This window comes from Mustela nivalis (genome assembly GCF_964662115.1).
Source record: "Mustela nivalis genome assembly, chromosome: 4".
NCBI lineage: Eukaryota > Metazoa > Chordata > Mammalia > Carnivora > Mustelidae > Mustela > Mustela nivalis.
In genome coordinates this window covers 116,772,301-116,790,767 of record NC_139023.1, presented here as the reverse complement: position 1 = coordinate 116,790,767, position 18,467 = coordinate 116,772,301, and the positions used below count along the sequence as shown (strand labels likewise).

Genomic DNA, 18,467 nt, shown 5'->3' with positions numbered 1-18,467 from the left:
ATTAGAATATGCCAGCTCCCACTCTCAACCCACCTGCCTCAAAACACGCAGAAGCCACATTAGACAGAACAGCAGGAGGCGCAAGAGGTCTGGAAGACTCAAGACTTTCCTGAGATCTTGAATCATCTCACCTAAGTGACCTTTAAAACTAGAAGAGAGTAAGGCAATATTAACTGGCAGGCATCGTTTTCATTTCCCTGGATGTGGTTTATTGAAGAAAAAATAGATGTTAATAGTGAAGAAGGTACAACTTCTTCATAAATATGAATAGTAATACAAATAAAATTTTGAGCCCAGTGTGGTTTTACTAGCAGCACTAGTAATATGGAAGAGATAAAAGGAATGAGGAAGAAAAAGGTGGTTAGTCAAGGAACACAGAAATGGAATGTCTTTGAAATAGTCTGCCCCATGTCAACATATAGATGCATGCGTGCACACACTACAAATATCTGACACTCTTTTTGTCTAAAGAACAACTATTTCTCATGGTGAACACACACACACTGGAATATTACTCAGATGTCAAAAAATTAAAGCTTGACCTTTGCAACAATGTGGACAGAGCTAGAGCATACTATACTAAATGAAATAAGTCAAGCAGAGAAAGACAAGTATAGTATTTCACTCATATGTGGAACATAAGAAATAGCACAGAGGATCATAGGGGCAGGGAGGGAAAAACAAGACAAAATCAGAGAGGGAGACAAACCATAAGAGACTCTTAACTCTAGGAAATAAATTGAGGGTTGCTGGAGGGGAGAGGGGTAGAGGATGAGGAAATTGGGTGATGGGCATTAAGGAGGGCACATGATGCAACGAGCACTGGGTATTCTATGCAACTGATGAGTCACTGAACTCTACCCCTGAAACTGATAAGACACCATATGTTAATTAATTGAATTAAAATAAAATAAAATTCTTAAACAACAACAACAATAATTATCTTCAGTAGCAGGATACCTGAACAGTTGCTAACATAAATGTCTAGGTAAAGAAGTCCCAAACTAAAAACAAGTATACTAGCCCCTATGTTTTATTTGATTAATTCTCACTTTTCTGCCAGAAACATTAAAAAAATTTTTTTTCTCCAATAGCTGTGTTTTTCCAGAAACACTACACTAAATGAAAACAAACATTTGCTCCTAAGAACTGGGATAGAGCACAAAGGCTAACTAACCTAAAGTTTAAGAATGGGAAAGATCGAGAACTCCTCTCGGTCTAGTGCTCCTCTACTACAGTGAATAATCTTTTAAATTGTATGATTTTTGTATCCACCTTAATGAAATTTTGTGTATACTCTGGATTAAAATAAGGAAAAACATAGAGTTTCCTACATGGGTCTGCCTGCATTTCAGTCAAGGTAGAGATCAATGCATGGAGGCCAAGAAATAAGGATTTCTTGCAGGCAAGAAATAAGGATCTAATCAGAGATGACTGCAAATCTCCTAACAAATAGGTCGCCCTGCTGCCTCACATGCCACACATTTCCAGTCCTGAAGTGTTTTAGAAGACTGGGAAGATAACCACATAGAAACCTGGATGCTCCAAGCCTCAGGACTAAAAGGACCAGAGACACCCAGACAAGGACACAGGGTACTGAAAAGTTCCAGGCGCATAAGTGAGGGAGTTTTACCAAGAAAATTCAGTCTGTGGGACTGATATACAATCTGGTGATCATTTGGAGCATATGTGTAAAAAGTTGCCCAGATATTTCTATATAAATATTAGGATGCCATCCAAAGCTACAATAAATTACAGCCATTTCTGAAACTTAAAGGAGGGGGAGGGAAGAGGTCGAACCTAATGTAATGATACAAAAGTGAGTGGTTAAGTTGATAATAAAGAATAAGATACTTCTCACGTAGCTCATTTAGAGACAAATAACAATGCTCTCTTGGAATACAACACCAGCTTGAAATATAAGTATGCTAAATATACACGCATTTTCTACACACTGAATAAAAATTTAAACCCCAGAATTCTGTGATATGTATGATTCACAATACCTGGCCACTGCAAAAAGTTATATATAAGCAGCAACAGAACTGCTTTTGAAATCCATTAATTCAGCCTTAGAAGTATACACATTTTCCCATGGATCTTACATCGGTGTTAGTTACTGATGCTTCTACATTGTAACGACCAGAAATTTTTACAGTCAGTTAAGGATTCACAAACGGGTACCAAACAAGCTCTTTCCCGGTCCCTTTCAGCAACCATGCTGAAACAGAAACTCTAGCATTACTAACTGAAAACAAAAATGTGACTAGAAAAAGGTCATACACAAACTCAGAAGGCACAAATTAATGGTTCGTTTAATTCATTCTCGGGCTAGCCACTAGATTTTTCCAGTAACTGCCATTAAACATTCCTGTTTTACACATTCCGAACAACAAAGTCTGAAACGCTGGAGAGTGCTCGACTTTTAAATCAAGCTGACTGAGCTGAGGAAACTCCCGCAGGCAGAGGCAGGCATCTCCCTTCATCTTTTTTGGAAAGGCAAGTAGACAAAAAATGCTGAAAGCTGCCCAAAACGCTGTTAAATTCCTATCTATTCAAACGGACATAAAGTAAGGAACCTTCCCCCACCTCCCAGAAAGTAAAGACAGAATCACGTAAACATCTCCTCAGAAGCAGGAGGGCAGCAGGCCTCTCCTCAGCCCCGTGGGGTCCACAGAAGACAGGGGCAGGCTGTACTTACACAGATGGCGAGAGCGCCTGCCCCCATTCTCGCAGGAAGTGCCTGGTAGAAGTGATGAAGCCCAGAAGAGAGCATCAAAATGACAGCGGAATATGAAAATTCCATTCAGTAGAGAGGCTCTCATTTGAAAACAAGCTCCGGATCCGGAGGCCTCACGGCAAGCGAAGGGCAGCTCCTAACATTTTCGGAAGTGAGGTTTTGCTTCTCATTTGGCTGAACCCACATGGCTGGCAGGACAGCCTGGAGTTGAAACCTGATCCAGAGCGTCTAGTATTGGCAAGCCCAGAATGTCATGTGACATGGGCCGTAAGTTGCTGACATCTTTTTCTTAAACCTGACTTGCCAGATACCACACACAGGCTTTCTCTGTTCAGAAAAACGCCAATCACCTGCTGGCATTCTTTAACAGGATTTGGTGCAAAACGTGAAAATGCAAACTTGCTTCCTCCTGGCTACTCCTAAGAAAACCTCACATAGTCACACTCAGGTTGCAATCTGCAGGCACATTCCTCACTTTTCTGAGGCACTTTTCACTTCCCAGTGCCCCTTAGAAACCAGTGAAATTCTATCAAAATTTTCTTCCCTCCACTTTTATTCTATCAGAATTGTTCTAAATGAAGATAATCATTTCATGTAGCTGCTACCACTTCTAATTACTTTTGAATTATCTTATTAACATAAAATGGTGATGAACATAAAACAACACGTTTCTAGACTTCCGCAATTCAACCTGTGTGATTTATAGTCTGAAAAATAAGCCTCTAGTTGACCTTTCAATAATGTCCTACTTCCTATGCTGTGTCATTAAAAAATGGAACAGACTTCACAATTTCTAAATATCTGAACTGATAGCTAAAATATCATTTTTATGTAAGCCAGAAGAAAACTATTTTTTTTAATCACCACTTTTTTAATCAAATCTTTTTTAGTGGCACATTTGAGAGAATGCTGGCTAACACTACATGAGGAGTTTCACTTTTCCCAATTCTAAAAGACTTAAATTGCCTCCAAAAATAAAACATAATAAAGTCATATCTTAAGGGGATGGGGTGGGAAGACAAAGGAAGCCTGAAATCAGTTCTCCATTTAATATTTCGCTTCAAATCTAGTATACTTTGTATATGTCTAGTCAACCAAGAGTACCACCCAGAGCAAAGCCAAGATAGAAAATTGTGATAAGCGGGACACCTGGGTGGCTCAGTGGGTTAAAGTCACTGCCTTCGGCTCAGGTCATGATCCCAGGGTCCTGGGATCAACCCCTGCATCGGGCTCTCTGCTCAGTGGGGAGCCTGTTTCCTCCTCTCTCTGCCTACTTGTGATCTGTCTGTCAAATAAATAAATAAAAATCTTAAAAAAAAAAAGAAAAAGAAAGAAAATTGTGATAAGCAAGCTATAGGACATGACAAAGTACATTTTACTTCTATGCATGCATATAGAACACTGTAAACATTACCTCCGCAAAGGCAGAACAACACAATCCCATACAATGGAATGGGAGTAGGGGAATGGACTTCTCCACTGAAAAATAAAACTTTTTTTCTATACCACCTAATCTAGATTTTATCATTTCTATGTACTCACTAGAAAACTAGTCTAACTGCTAAAGAAAATTATAAAACTTTTTCTAATACATTAAAAATGTGTCTCCTTTTTATGTTTATATAAGTATTATCAAGTGAAAAATAAAAATAAAAGCCTGAAGGTTAGGTCACCTAGAGGCTCATCACCCAACATTACCCAATCAACATTTATTACCTATGCTGGGTCAGGCACTCTGCTATAGAAAATACAATGATAAAAAAAGACCTAGGACCTTCTCTCATGCATCATCCAATGGGAGAAGGGAGGAATGAAAACCAGTAAATAAAGCTTTTTTGTTGTTTTTTTTTAATTTGACAGAGATCACAAGTAGGCAAGTAGAAATCTAGTTTTTTTCTTTCTTTCACAGTCTGTCTAGTTTTATTCCATTTCCATAATATTTGAATAACTATATCTTTATAATTTACTTAAATAGCTGATAAAGATAGCCCTCTCTCATCTTTTTCAAAATTTTATTGCTCCTTTCCAATCTTTCATGATGGATTTCAAAACCATTCAGTAATGTTAGATCATGTTAGAGTATCAAAATATTATATTCATATTATTATTATTTCTAACACATTTAAACATCTTATTTCTGTTTTAGATAATACTAAACAAGGATGACAAAAAATCTAATCCTAATTTTCATGAATTCTAACGTACTATTATAAGGTAAAATTAGTACCATGACAAGTTTTTATCCTTATTCTTGGTAATGACTACATTTCACTGCAGAAAAAAAAAAAAAACCTAAATAGGCCATTTAACAAAAGGCACTAAAAGACATTCTTCACATCAAACAATGTTTCTCCATGAAATGTATCTGAAAATAGAATCTCAAATATTTGAGATGCAACTGATAGTAGAGTCCAATTCCAAAAAGTTCTCTGAGCAGGCAAATATATATATTCCTAAGTATTCATTTACAAGAGTCTTAAGATACATAAGCCACAAACAAAAGATTTGCGGATCTAAAATATGAGCTGTGTTTCCCCACCCCCCAAGAACGAATAAAGGAATTGTAGAAAGTACTTTTCAGAACAGTTCGCTCTGGAGGGCTAGTTCCATGACTACTCCCAAAAATGCAGAATACCAGGTCAGGACAAAGGATGTCCTATTTTCAAGATCGTGGGCTCCCTGGAGGAAGACGTCAAGGGGACTTCACAACTGACGGTCAAGCCCACAGAACGCTGTCATTCAAATGATCCTCTAACCTGGGGAAGGGTGATAAAGGAAGCTAAAAAAGGCCAGGTTATCCTGTAGCCTCCAAAAATCTGAAAATACTTCAAAGTCAAGCTCTCTGATGTTAACTGGCAGAGTTATCAGTTTTCAAAAGACAGGATCTCTTCAGCTGAAGTAGCACTAACAGTTGTCAGAAGAACAGCAGTAGTCAGCAGATATAGTACTGCAGGCCATTAAGCAAGAGACCAGCAAGTATCATGGGGTGTGGTGCTTGTGGCATTGACAGCATCCCCACCTGATGCCCACTGGAAATGGGACATTGGAGGCTTTTCACCCTGAACTCTGTCTATACTCCAGCTTTACTTCTATCTCAGCTATATCTCCAGTAGTATCCTAGCCCGGACCGTAATCAATGTCATCCAACCACATAGGAAATCAGAAGTCACTTAGTTAACAACTATTTATTATTGATGTACTCTCTCTTGACAGAGAAGTTCAGATATTTTGGTTTTGATTCCTTAGCAGTATAAAACAAGAATACTTGTTCTAGGTCAGGAGTCAGCAAACTATAATCTACAAGCCTCATGTGGCCACCCCAGGTCCAATCCAGCTACTCCAGACCATCTCTAGTGGCACCCATCTGTTTACATATGGATGGCTGCTTTGGTACTACAGTAGCCAAGGTTAGGAAATGGAACAGAGACTGAAATGATGGCCCTCAAGGCCTAAAACATTTACCATCTGACTACTTACAGAAAAAGTTTGCTGACCCTTGCTCTGGGGTATTCTGTAACATTACTGGGCATGAGAATCCTCATGGAGCCATAGAAAGAATATCCTATGGGCTTTGGTTCCTTGAAAAACAACAGGAAGTAGGTCTTTCTTGGGTTTATTAGTCTACTTTGTTATGACTGCTCCGTTACCTGACCTTGGGGCTATTTTTACCTTCTAATTATTTTCTGAAGGATTTTCCAAAAAGAGGTCCAATTCATAATCTGATGCTCATATTTCTTTTCTGAAATCTAGATGTATTCTCATCCCATTTAAGGGAAAAAAATTACCATCCTCCCAGGAAAAGATTGATTGTTTGGCAGCCATGGTAACAAATAGCCAACATAATTTATTTTAAACCTGTTCAATCAATCAGCAACTTGCCTCAGTAAACCAAGTGGTTTTGCAAGCCAACTGACCAGTAACAACCCAATCAAGAAATGGCTCACTCTAGTAAGCAGGACTTCAAATGTCAACCAATCAGAAATCGTCGCATCGAGTAACCACTCTTCTTCCAATGATGTCACACTCCTGAAAACCCACCCGTCCTAACTCCCCACTTTTCAAAAACCCTATGTAGTTATCATCAGTCTGCTCTGCTCAAAAAGACCAGCAGAGCTTTCCCCCACTATGATAGTCAACAAATTTACCTTTGTCTTTTTGTCAGGTACACAATGCTGGTCTCCTCATTCTTTGACATGCCTCTAGCTTAGACATCCCAATTCCAGGGGTCATTATTTAAGCCCCACTGTTTGACCTGCATCTATTACTACCTCACTAACTTGCTTAATGCCCCTTTATCCAGCCCTACTTATGGCCCAACCTTAACTCTTGGCATGTCTCTTGGCTAAGGTTAGACTGCTGGATACCATTCCCTAACCTTCTTTGGAAGCCAAAGCAAGTCCACTTTGCCAGTGTCCACGGAAGGAGAGATTCAGACCCTGGGCTGTGAGAAGTGAGCAAGAGTGCTAATGGGAATGGGATGGTCCATTCCTCAGGCCTGGGAGACAAGACAAGAGCACTGTTTTCTTTTGAAAACAATTTATTTTTCCATTACATTTCCTAAAACCATATTTTTACTTCTAAACTTCAAAAGCACTTAATGTACAATGTGCATCTATTACCATTCTACTAATTATGGCTAAGACAAGATATAAAGAATGGTGTATTACTTGAGCTACAAAGTATATGGAGAAAAAATTTTAGGACACAATTTGCAAATCTTGAGAAGGTATTCTGTTTGGCCATTTTATCTCCCTGCTTAATGCTCTGAAATACCATGTACCATTACTAGGAATAAAAATCAACACAAACACTTTAATACCCATTGTTCTTTACTCTGCCTGTTCCACAGTTTATGGTTACCCCTGAAGGCACTTGAATCTTAATCCTTCAATTAGTAAATACAATACACAAAACTGTATAATCAAATTTGAAATGGATTTGATGACAGGAAAAAATGTGATGGAAGGAAGAGACTGGAACTGGAGCTTCAGGCACTAGGTGTTGAGGTGACTTCTACAGGTCATTGATGAGGACGGCAGGGGAAGGAGAGGGCATTCTAATGTGGGTCTATGTGGTGCACAAAAAGATATCAGCATGAAAAGTAAGGGACTTTAAACAGAAGAATAAGAAATCTCAGCAGAATCCCAAACAGTAAGAACCTCCGTGGGTTCTTAAGTAGAAAATAGCTTGACAAAAGTAGTGCCAGGTTAATCAGAGGTCTGACTAAAATATACTAGAATAAAAAGGAAACTTCATGTAAATAAATGGACCCTGTTAACAAATGCCCAGCTGAGAGGGAAATATCTTGAATTTAAACACTGAAAGATAAATCACAAACTTTGTAGAAAGAACTTGTAAGACTGAGAATTGACTTTATATAAGAGGCAAAAGAGGTGTCATGTAGTCAAGAAAGGCACGAAGGAGGATTCTAATGTTTGATTTCCAAGACAATGAAATACTGCCTAATACATAGGGTATCTTAAACTCTAGTCTGCCTGGCAAAGTTCCAATTTATGGTTGCTGATTCAGTTGCAATTATGAGTAGCATCCCCTTTCAGTGTTTTTGGAAAAGCTGAGGCTAAGGGAGGTAACAGCAAAGGGCGAGACCAGGGCATTAGAAGGACTCCCTCCTGCCAGGATCCTAAGAAGACAGTAATCAAGACTTCCATTTTTATATGTGGAATCTTAAAATACAGAAAGAAGAAAAGAATGTCAGTCATGTAGAGAATATCATAGAGTCTAATTAGAGTCCTAGAAGGAAATTAGAGTGAGAATGGACTAAAAAAAATGTTTTCGAAACTAAGCTGAAAATTTTCAATTGATAATAAACATTAACCCTCAGCTCTACAACATTTAGAAGGATAAAGAAAACCACACATATTTTTGACAGTGCTAACCATGAGAGTTAAAGGAAAAAAACCTTAAAAGTAAATCAGAGAAAGATATTTTGCCTTTGATGGAACAAGAGGAATGACAACTTGGTTCTCATAGGAAATACTGGAGACCAGAAAATAATGGACTGATATATATGAATTATTTTTGAAGGGGGTGGGAGAAGGCAAAGAAACTCTTACAAAACTAAAATGACATATCCCCAGAGAAAATATTCTTCAAAAAAAATGAAGGTGAAATAAAAACATTTTGAGATAGATGAAAGCTGAGTGAATTTGTCATCAGTCAATTCACACTGTGAGAAATGCTAAAAGGCATTTTTGGGTGAAGGGAAGGGATACCAGATGGAAAAGCTGGATCTACTAAGAGGAATCAGAAACGCTGTAAGTGGTAAATATGTGGAGGCAGGTTTGATTTTGAGCAGATGCTGTGGGTGTCTTATATGATTTGCTGTGATTCTGTGGGACACTGGCAACCAGGGACAGCTCAAAGATGGCTCTTGGGTGCCGTGAAGAGATGCTGGGCAGCCTCGTCTTCAAGCTTAAGCATCTCCTAAAGAAGCTATATGAGATTGTGGGAGCTGAAACCATGAACTTCCAGTCCTCATCACTTCAGATTTCCTTGGGGGATGAAGGCATGGTCAGTGATCCTTGGATTTTGTATTGTTCTCTCATCTGAGGTTTAAGTTTTCACTCATTCATATCAACCCTATAAAGAAGAAAAGGCCACGTGTACAATTTACCAAGCTGTCTGAAATGTAAAATTCTTAAAATTTAACTACCTTGGAGAAAGTAGGATAGATATCCTAGAACCATCCTTAAGAGGTAACAGTCTTCATGAGGAGTGATCAAGAGTGGCAAGAAGGGAGGCAATGGGTAAAAAGCTAAATGGATCCAATTCTGTACTTGAGGGTGAAATACATTTTAGAGAAAAAGAGCTAGCAGAACAAAAAAATCTAAATATTCAGACCGAGATGAATTGAACTTCAACTTTACAAAAAGGACAATGCCAAGAGAACACTAACCAAAGTCCATGACATCCCTAGGGACTTTTCTAAATATCACTCCCAACAGATGGCATTTCGATATGATCCTTCACTAAAAAGTCTCTCTCTTCATTGCAAAGATCTTTTCACTGCTGGCCCTGTGCGTTTTCACCTTGACAACAAAGCTTCATTCCTCTACCTCTAAACTCCAACACAAGGTCCTATGGGCCAGTTTATGAGATGAGGACCAGAGAAGGCTTACGCTGACCATCTCAAAATATTCCACCAGGAGATATTCTGGACCACCACATCCTATAAAGGAAGCTTTACAGAAATATCCATTTTCGGTTTTATAAGTAAGTTTTATAAGTTTTATTTGATGATCTTAAAAAATGGTTTAAAAGAATCACTGTCTCAGTTTAGAATATTTATTATATAGTTACCCTACTAACAGAAGGAACTGATTAGCCGGACAACAGAACATGTTTGAATAGGAAGTTGCATTTGATTTCAGGAGGACTCCAGAAATCAGTCACACAGTGGGAGGAAATTTCAGTAGCAAGTATACATTAAGAGCCTTTTCATAAATATCTCAAAGGCTGCTTCAGCCTTCCTTGGCTTCTTTAATCATCATAGCCTATTTATTCTATCTCCGAAAGAATTTTCAAGCCAATTTCCTCTCCATTCTTCCAGCCATTTTTTTTAATTAAAGAATTTTTAAATGTTGTGCCTCATCAGCATTCCTTTGGTTCAACTACACTACTAACTACACTTATGAAGCAGATTTGATTATGTTACTTCCCTGATCATTTCTTTCTCTTTAGGTCTAAAGGCTCCTTATATTACCTTCAAGGGATCTGTGATGATCCAAGTAATTATATCTGAATTTTGAGTGTATACACATGGAATTGAGCATCTATTTTCATATTTTTAAACTTTTTTAAAGAATAAACGCTGCTGGCTTATAGATTAAGTTCCAAACTCCTTAGCATGGCTTTCAGAGTGTTTCAAAATCAAATTCCATACCATTTTTATCCCCATTACATACCTTAAATTCTAGCCTTTCTGTTGTGGGTGGGCTGGATAATACCCACTACCCCCCGCAAAAGATGTCTACTTCCCAGTTCCCAAAACTTGTAAATACATCACTTTGCATGACAAATGAGATCTTGCAGGTATATTTAAGTTGCAGATTTTTTTTTTTTTTTTAGGATTTTATTTATTTATTTGACAGACAGAGATCACAAGTAGGCAGAGAGGCAGGCAGAGAAAGAGGAGAAAGCAGGCTCCCCAATGAGCAGAGACCTGAGCCGAAGGCAGAGGTTTTTAACCCACTGAGCCACCCAGGCGCCCCTAAATTACAGATCTTGAGATGGGAAGATTATCCTGGATTCTCTGGGCTCAATCTAATCATATGGGTTCCTGATTTCAGATTTCTGATCTCTAGAACAGTAAGAAAATAATGTTGTGCTGCTGGAAGCCACTAAGTTTCTGGTAATTTGTTATAGCACCAATAGGAAACAAATACATTGTTGTTCTTTAAATTAAGGTGAACACTGTCTCACTTCAGAACTTTTGTTTATGATCTTGTATTTGCCAGAAATTTCTTTGCAATTTTTTTTTTTTCAATGCCCAACACCAATGCCACTAGCATTCCTGACTATCACTGCTTCTCTGTACGGACATATGGCTGGTTTAAACCACTAGTAAAATATTTACACATGGGATTGTTATAGTTTGCAAATCTACCTTTCTTGATTGAAATCTTTTGAGGACAGAGTAATATCTTATGGTATTTCCTCCCAAGCCCCACAACAAATATTTGTACAACTAATGCATTAAAATGTGTGGTGATAAATCTTTGGTTGTCACTGGAAGCACTTTAGGACTCACTTCCAAGTCAGGATAAGAAATAGGGATCCCATGAGTATCATCAGAAAAAAAATTGAAAATGTGTGAGCATAAACATGATTTGTAAGGGATTTGAAATTTTTTTTTAAGATTTTATTTATTTATTTGACAGAGAGAGATCACAAGCAGGCAAGAGGCAGGCAGAGAGAGAGGAAGGGAAGCAGACTCCCTGCTGAGCAGATAGCCAGATGTGGGACTCGACCCCAGGACTCTGAGATCATGACCTGAGTAGAAGGCAGCAGCCCAACCCACTGAGCCACCCAGGCACCCCTGTAAGGGATTTTAGAAGAAAAAAAATTCCAGAGATCTGAAAAAGAATGAAAAATAATAGTGTGAAAAAACAGATGAAAGTAGTCAAAAGGTACAAACCTGCATTTCTAAGATGACTAAGTCTTGCAAATGTAGTGTTCAGCATAGTGACTATAGTTAATGCTGTCCTTATATTTGAAAGCTACTGAGTAGATCCCAAAAGTTATCATCACAAGAAAGAAAAATCTGTATGTACAGGGATGTGAGATGATGGATGTTAATTAAACTTACTGTGGTGGTCCTTTAGCAATATATTTATTACCAAATGTTGTACATCTCAAATTTATAGTTATATGTCCATTTTATCTTAATAAAATGGAAGAAAAATGATATAAATATTTTTAATCCTATAAGAAAATTGAATTACAACCTATAATTACATTAATATAAAAATGTGTAAGAAGGAATAAGCTGGAATATAGTACTCATGGAAAGATAGGTTTGTAGCCCTTAATATTTGAGTTCATTTTCAACATTTTTTTTACCAAAAAGATTCCACTAAATTTTTTCAAATCCTTCCTCAGAATAAAGATTAAGTTGAAATTCTTGAGGAAATTACTTTTGACTTTTGACTTTTTAAAATAAAATTCCACTCTTAAAATAATCATGTATAACTTATGGCTGGCATAGCCCTGACCCACTACAAGACTAATAAATAATATAGTATATATTTTTTAAAATCCAGAAATTAAAAAAAAAACCTTTTGTTATATATAAAACATTATTATAATTCATATATGTATGGAAAAAATAAGAAAATATTCCTATTAACTGAGTAACTATTCCCAGAATTAGAATTAAAAGATGTTTAACCTCATGAAGGGAGTGTAGGAAGAATTTACTAATAACTGTTTATTGCCAAAAGCTTTCACATATGTTCTCATTTAGTTATGACAATTCCACAGCAACCTATTATTTATGTTTGTCAAATGAGACTGAGGCTCAAGGGAGGTTCAGACTTACAAAGCCAATAATGGGCAAAGCTAGGTTTCAAACCTATGCTGAGACTTAGGTTTTCACAAATGCATTAAGTTAAGAAAGGTAAATCCCTGTTTGGAATGCACCTGGTTTCCAATTGTGAATAGGCTAAGGGCAATGACATGAACATCACTGCCAATTACAAGGTATAAACAGCAAACCAATATTCCAACTGAGAAAAATATTAGAACAAAAAGAGGTGCCTTTAGAGTTTTTTAAAAAATACTATTAAACACATGTATTTATATTATCTCATTTAATCAACATGAAAAAAAGCTAGGAGATAAAGGCTGACATTCCCATTTTATAACAACAACAAAAAAAACTCAGAAACCAAACTACTTGCTCAATCACACAGCTGATAAAATGTACATACAGAATAGAAACTCAAGTCTTCACTTATTTACTCACTTAACAATCAAATATTTACTAAGACAATACCATGTGCCAATTACTATTGCAGACTATGTTTCTCTCCAGTGGATTATTTTTAATGGATATAACTTCAATTCCTGGAAGCCCTTAAACTCATATGAGATATGCTAGGCTGTCATGGGTCATGAACTATTAGGAAAGATGGAGGGTTGCTGCTATAGGACTGCTGTGCATTCATGTGGCAGTCAACTGTTTAATAATATCTCACATGACTATAGCTGTAATAGTTTATTATTTATAGACAAAAATTGGTGTTATATCTCTATTTTATATATAAAAATGTCCTTCTTCATTGAACTATAGCAAAACTCCTACTGATCAAACACTTAACTACTGCAACTGGACATAAATCAATTTCCAAATCCTTGACATCAAAGAGCCTCAAACTAGGGAGGCTGAAAAGATGGCAGAATGAGAGAACCCCAAGCTCATCTCATCTTATAGATACAAAAAGATAACACTTACATCAGTACAAATAACCTAGAAAATGACCTGAAGACTGGCAGAACAAACTCCACAGCTAAAAGCAGAGAAGAGGCCACATCAAAGAGTGTTGGGAGAGTGAAGACACAGTAGGAAGTGAAATAGATCAGGGCTGTTGGGGGCTGGGAGGTGAAGGGGTACAGAGGCAGGAGAAGGGCAAGAAACATGCTATCAAATCGAGGAGGCTGCACAGGGAAAATGAATCCCCATGACTTTTGGCTCCAAAAGCCAGGGGGACCCAATTTTGTGAGTTCTTCCAACCAGTAGGACTTAATTCCTGGAATTTAAAAAAATATCAGCAGCTTGGTTCTGGGAAAGCTGGGATGGCAAAAGGAAGCCAAGTCCCCGCCCTTAAAGAGACAGCACCACAAAGAGCCCTCTGATGATACAGCATAGAAGCAGCAGTTTGAAAAATGCCTGGGGCATATGGGAGAAAGAGCTCTTTACTCATTTCAGAGCATGTTCTAAAGGGGCAAGACTCCACCAAGAACAAAGATGTTGGCAGGTACCAATTCCCTCTTCTGCCCCTCAGCATAAACACACAGTGTTGACATTCACTACTTACCTTGCTTACATCAGCCCTGCTCCCTCACACTTCAGTAGATCAGCCATTTCCAGTCACACTTGCCTCAGTCCTATTGCCATGGGTCCCCACAACCCAGAAGACCAGATCAAACTTTGCCAATACCATGTCTCCTGATGAGCATGCTTTATGAGGTGTTGGTCCAGGTGATAGTGGTGTGGCAACAGACCCTGCAGAACCCCACTGCACACCGTGCTAAAACTGCACCTGCCCCTCCACCCCACACCCAGCCCTGGAGCTGGTGGCAGCCAGTATCATTTCACAAGCAGACTGACACACACATTTTAAAAACCGTGCACTGGGGCCAGGAACCAAACACTGTCACAAGAGGCAAAAAGAGACTCTGCAGAAGAGTGCAGGGCACATGCAACACACACACAGGAGACACTCCCTGAAATGCCAGGTTCTGGGTAGCAGGGAATACTGCACTGCAAGGCACTATAGGACCTCTTCTTCATTAAGCCATTACTTTCAAAAGCAGGAAGCATAATTGACATTCCTAACACACAGAAACCGAGCTAGACAAAATGAGGAGACAGAGGAATATGTCTCAAATGAAAGACCAGGACAAAATCACAGAAAGAGACCTAAGTGAAATGGAGATAATTAATACATCAGAGAATTTAAAGTAATGATCATAAAGATACTCACTATACTTGAGAAAAGAGTGGAGGACATTAGTGAGACCCTTAACAAAGAGATACCAAAAGAACCAGTCACAGGTGAAGAATACAATAAATGAAATTAAAAATATAAAAGATGAAATAAGTAGCAGGCTACAAGAAGCAAAAGAATGAATCAGTAACCTAGAGGACAGTAATGAAATGTAAACAAACTGAGCAGGTGAGAGAAAAAAAAGTTATGCAAAATGAGAACAGACTTAGGGAACTCAGTGACTCCATCAAGTATGATGACATTCACATTATAGGGATCCTAGAAGAATAAGAGAGGGAAAGGGTCAGAAAATTGGGAGAAATAATAGCTGAAAATTTTCCTAATTTGGGGAAGGAAACAGATTTCCAGATCCAGGATGCACAAACAGTCCCTAACAAAATCAACCCCAGGAGGTCCACACCAAGACACATAGTAATTAAAATGGCAAACAGTAGTGATAAAAAGATAATTTTTAAAGTAGCAAGAAAAAAGAAGGTAATTCCATACAAGGAAACCCCTATAAGGCGATCAGAAGATGTTTCAGCAGAAACTTTGCAAGCCAGAAGAGAGAAGCATGATATAGTCAAAGTGCCAAAAGAGAAAAATGTGCAGCCAAGAATAATCTACCTAGCAATGCTAATATTAAGAACAAAAGGAAAGAAAAAGAGCTTCTCAGACAAATGAAAGCTAAAGGAGCTCATGACCACTAAATCAGCCCTCTACGAAAGGAGGACTCTGAGTGGAAAGACCATGAGTATGAGAAGTGGGAAACACAAAAGCAGTAAAAATAAATATATCTATAAAAATCAAAGGACTCACAAAATAAATGGGTGTAAAATATTACACCACGTACCTAAAATGTGGGGTGGAAAGGAGTAAAGAATAGGCTCAAAATTAACTCAATATACACTATTATATGCAGATTTAAACACAAACCTAATTGTAACAAGTCAAAAACCAGTAATAGATATGCAAAAAATAAAGAGAAAGGAATCAAGTATATCACCAATGAAAGTCAATGAACTATCAAAGAGTAAGTGAAGAAAAGATCAGAGAAAAACGAAAAAAAACCATGAAATAAGTAACAAAATGGCAACAAACACGTATCTATCAATAATTTCCTTGAATGAAAGTGGATAAAATGTTCAATCAAAAGACACAGGGTGATGGAATGGATAAAAAAGCAAGATCCAGGGGCGCCTGGGTGGCTCAGTGGGTTAAACCTCTCCCTTCAGCTCAGGTCATGATCTTAGGGTCCTGGGATTAAGCCCCGCATCGGGCTCTCTGCTCAGCGGGGAGCCTGCTTCCCCCTCTCTGTGCCTGCCTCTCTGCCTGTCAAATAAATAAATAAAATCTTTAAAAAAAAATAAAAAATTTAAAAAATTTTTTTAAAAAGCAAGATCCATCTATATGCTGCCTACAAGAGATTCATTTCAAATCTAATGACACCTGTAGATTCAAAGTGAGGGGATGGAGAAATATTTATCATGCAAATGGATGGCAAAAGAAAGCCAGGATAACAATACTTATATCAGACAAAACAGACTTTAAAACAAAGACTGTCCAAGAGACAAAGAATGACACTACATATGCATAAAGGAGACAATCCAATAAGAAGATAACAATTATAAATAGTTATGCACCCAACAAGAGAGCACTCAAGTACATAAAGTAGTTAATAAAAACATAAAGGAACTATCTGTTAGTAACACAATAGTAGGGGACTTTAACATACATGGACAGATCATCTAAACAGAAAATCAACAAGGAAACATCTTTGAATTACACATTCGATGATACATTAGGAATATTCCACCCTAAAACACTAGAATACACATTCTTTTCAAGTGCACATATTCTCCAGAATAGATCACATATTGGGCCATAAAACAAGTCTCAACAAATTTTAAACAATTTAAAATTTTGGGTTTGCAGCAAAACTGTCCTATGAGTTTATAGCAATACAGGCCTATCTCAACAAGCAAGGAAAATCTCAAACCTAACCTTTCACCTAAAGGAGCTAGAAAAAGAACAACAAACAACCCCCCCCCCCCAAAAAAAAACCCATGCAGAGGGAAGGAATAATAAAGATTAGGGCAGAAATAAATGACAGAGAAACTAAAACAAACAAACAAACAAACCAAAAAAACCCCAAAACCAATAGAACAGACCAATGAAACAGAGAGCTGGTTCTTTGAAAAGATCAACAAAATTGATAAAACTTTAACCACACCCATCCAGAGAGAGAGAGAAAGATAGAGAGGGCAGAGATGGATAGATAGAGAGAGAGAGGACTCACATAATTACAATTGAAATAGGAGAAATAAAAATGGGCACCAGGGGCGCCTGGGTGGCTCAGTGGGTTAAGCCTCTGCCTTCAGCTCAGGTCATGACCTCAGGGTCCTGAGATCAAGGCCACATCAGGCTCTCTGCTCAGTGGGGAGCCTGCTTCCCCACCCCCTGCCTACCTGTGATCTCTCTATGTCAAATAAATAAATAAAATCTTAAAAAAAAAAACCCACACAAAAATGGGCACCATAGAAATACAAACAATTTTTAGAGAATATCATGAAAATTTATATACCAACAAATTGGACAACCTAGAAAAAACAGATCAATTTCTAGAAACATACAGCCTACCAAAACAGAAGCAGGAAGAAATAAAAATTTCACCTGATTATTAGTAAAGAAACTGAATCAGTAATCAAGCTCCCAACAAACAAAAGCCTAGGACCACATGGCTTCATAGACAAATTCTATGAAACATTTAAAGAAGAGTTGATACCTATTCTTCTCATATTATTTCACAAAATGGAAGAGGAAGGAAAATTTCCAAATTTATTGTATGAGGCTAATGTTATCCTGATACCAAAACCTGGTGAAGACACCACAAAAAAGAAATACAAGCCAATCTGAAGAACACAGAGGCAAAAATCCTCCACAAAATATTAGCAAACCGAATCCAGCAATACCAAAAAAAAAAAAAAAAAAAATTCAACATGATCAAATGTGATGTATTCCTAGGATGCAAGAGTGGTTCAGCATTCACAAATCAATCAACATGATATATCACAACCACAAGAGAAAGGATAAAAACTGAAAGATTGTTTCAATAGATGCAGAAAGACATCTGACAAAGTACAACATCGAATCATGGTAAAAACTCGCAGCAAAGTATGTTTAAAGGGAACATACATCAACATAATAAAGACCTTACATGATAAACCCACAGCTAACATCTTACTCAATGGGGAATACCTGAAAGCTTTTCTACTTTTATTCAACATTGTACTGGAAGTCCTACCTAGACCAATCAGACAACAACAACAAAAATAAATGGCATTCAAATTGAAGATGAAAAGAAGAAGTAAAACTTTTACTATTTGCAGATTACATGATATTATACACAGAAATGCCTATCTCCAAAGACTCCAGCAAAAAAACTGTTACAGTTGATACATAAATTCAGTGAAGTTGCAGGATACAAAAGTCAAGGT

At 37.6% G+C, this 18,467-nt stretch overlaps 1 protein-coding gene across 19 annotated transcripts in view; it reads right to left on the bottom strand.

The window, feature by feature from the left end:
- Positions 1 to 18,467, bottom strand: part of FAM13A (family with sequence similarity 13 member A) — a 360,572-nt gene that overhangs the window by 330,751 nt on the left and 11,354 nt on the right. For 13 of the 19 annotated variants that reach the window (XM_082726576.1, XM_082726595.1, XM_082726587.1 and 10 more), the window contains exon 1: positions 2,702 to 2,929. The exons of the other annotated variants lie outside the window; for them this stretch is intronic. In XM_082726576.1, the coding sequence (XP_082582702.1) occupies positions 2,702 to 2,806 (105 nt within the window). In that variant the 5' untranslated portion in view covers positions 2,807 to 2,929. Of the gene's footprint in view, positions 1 to 2,701; positions 2,930 to 18,467 lie in introns of those variants that run through there. 19 annotated transcript variants of the gene reach the window in all.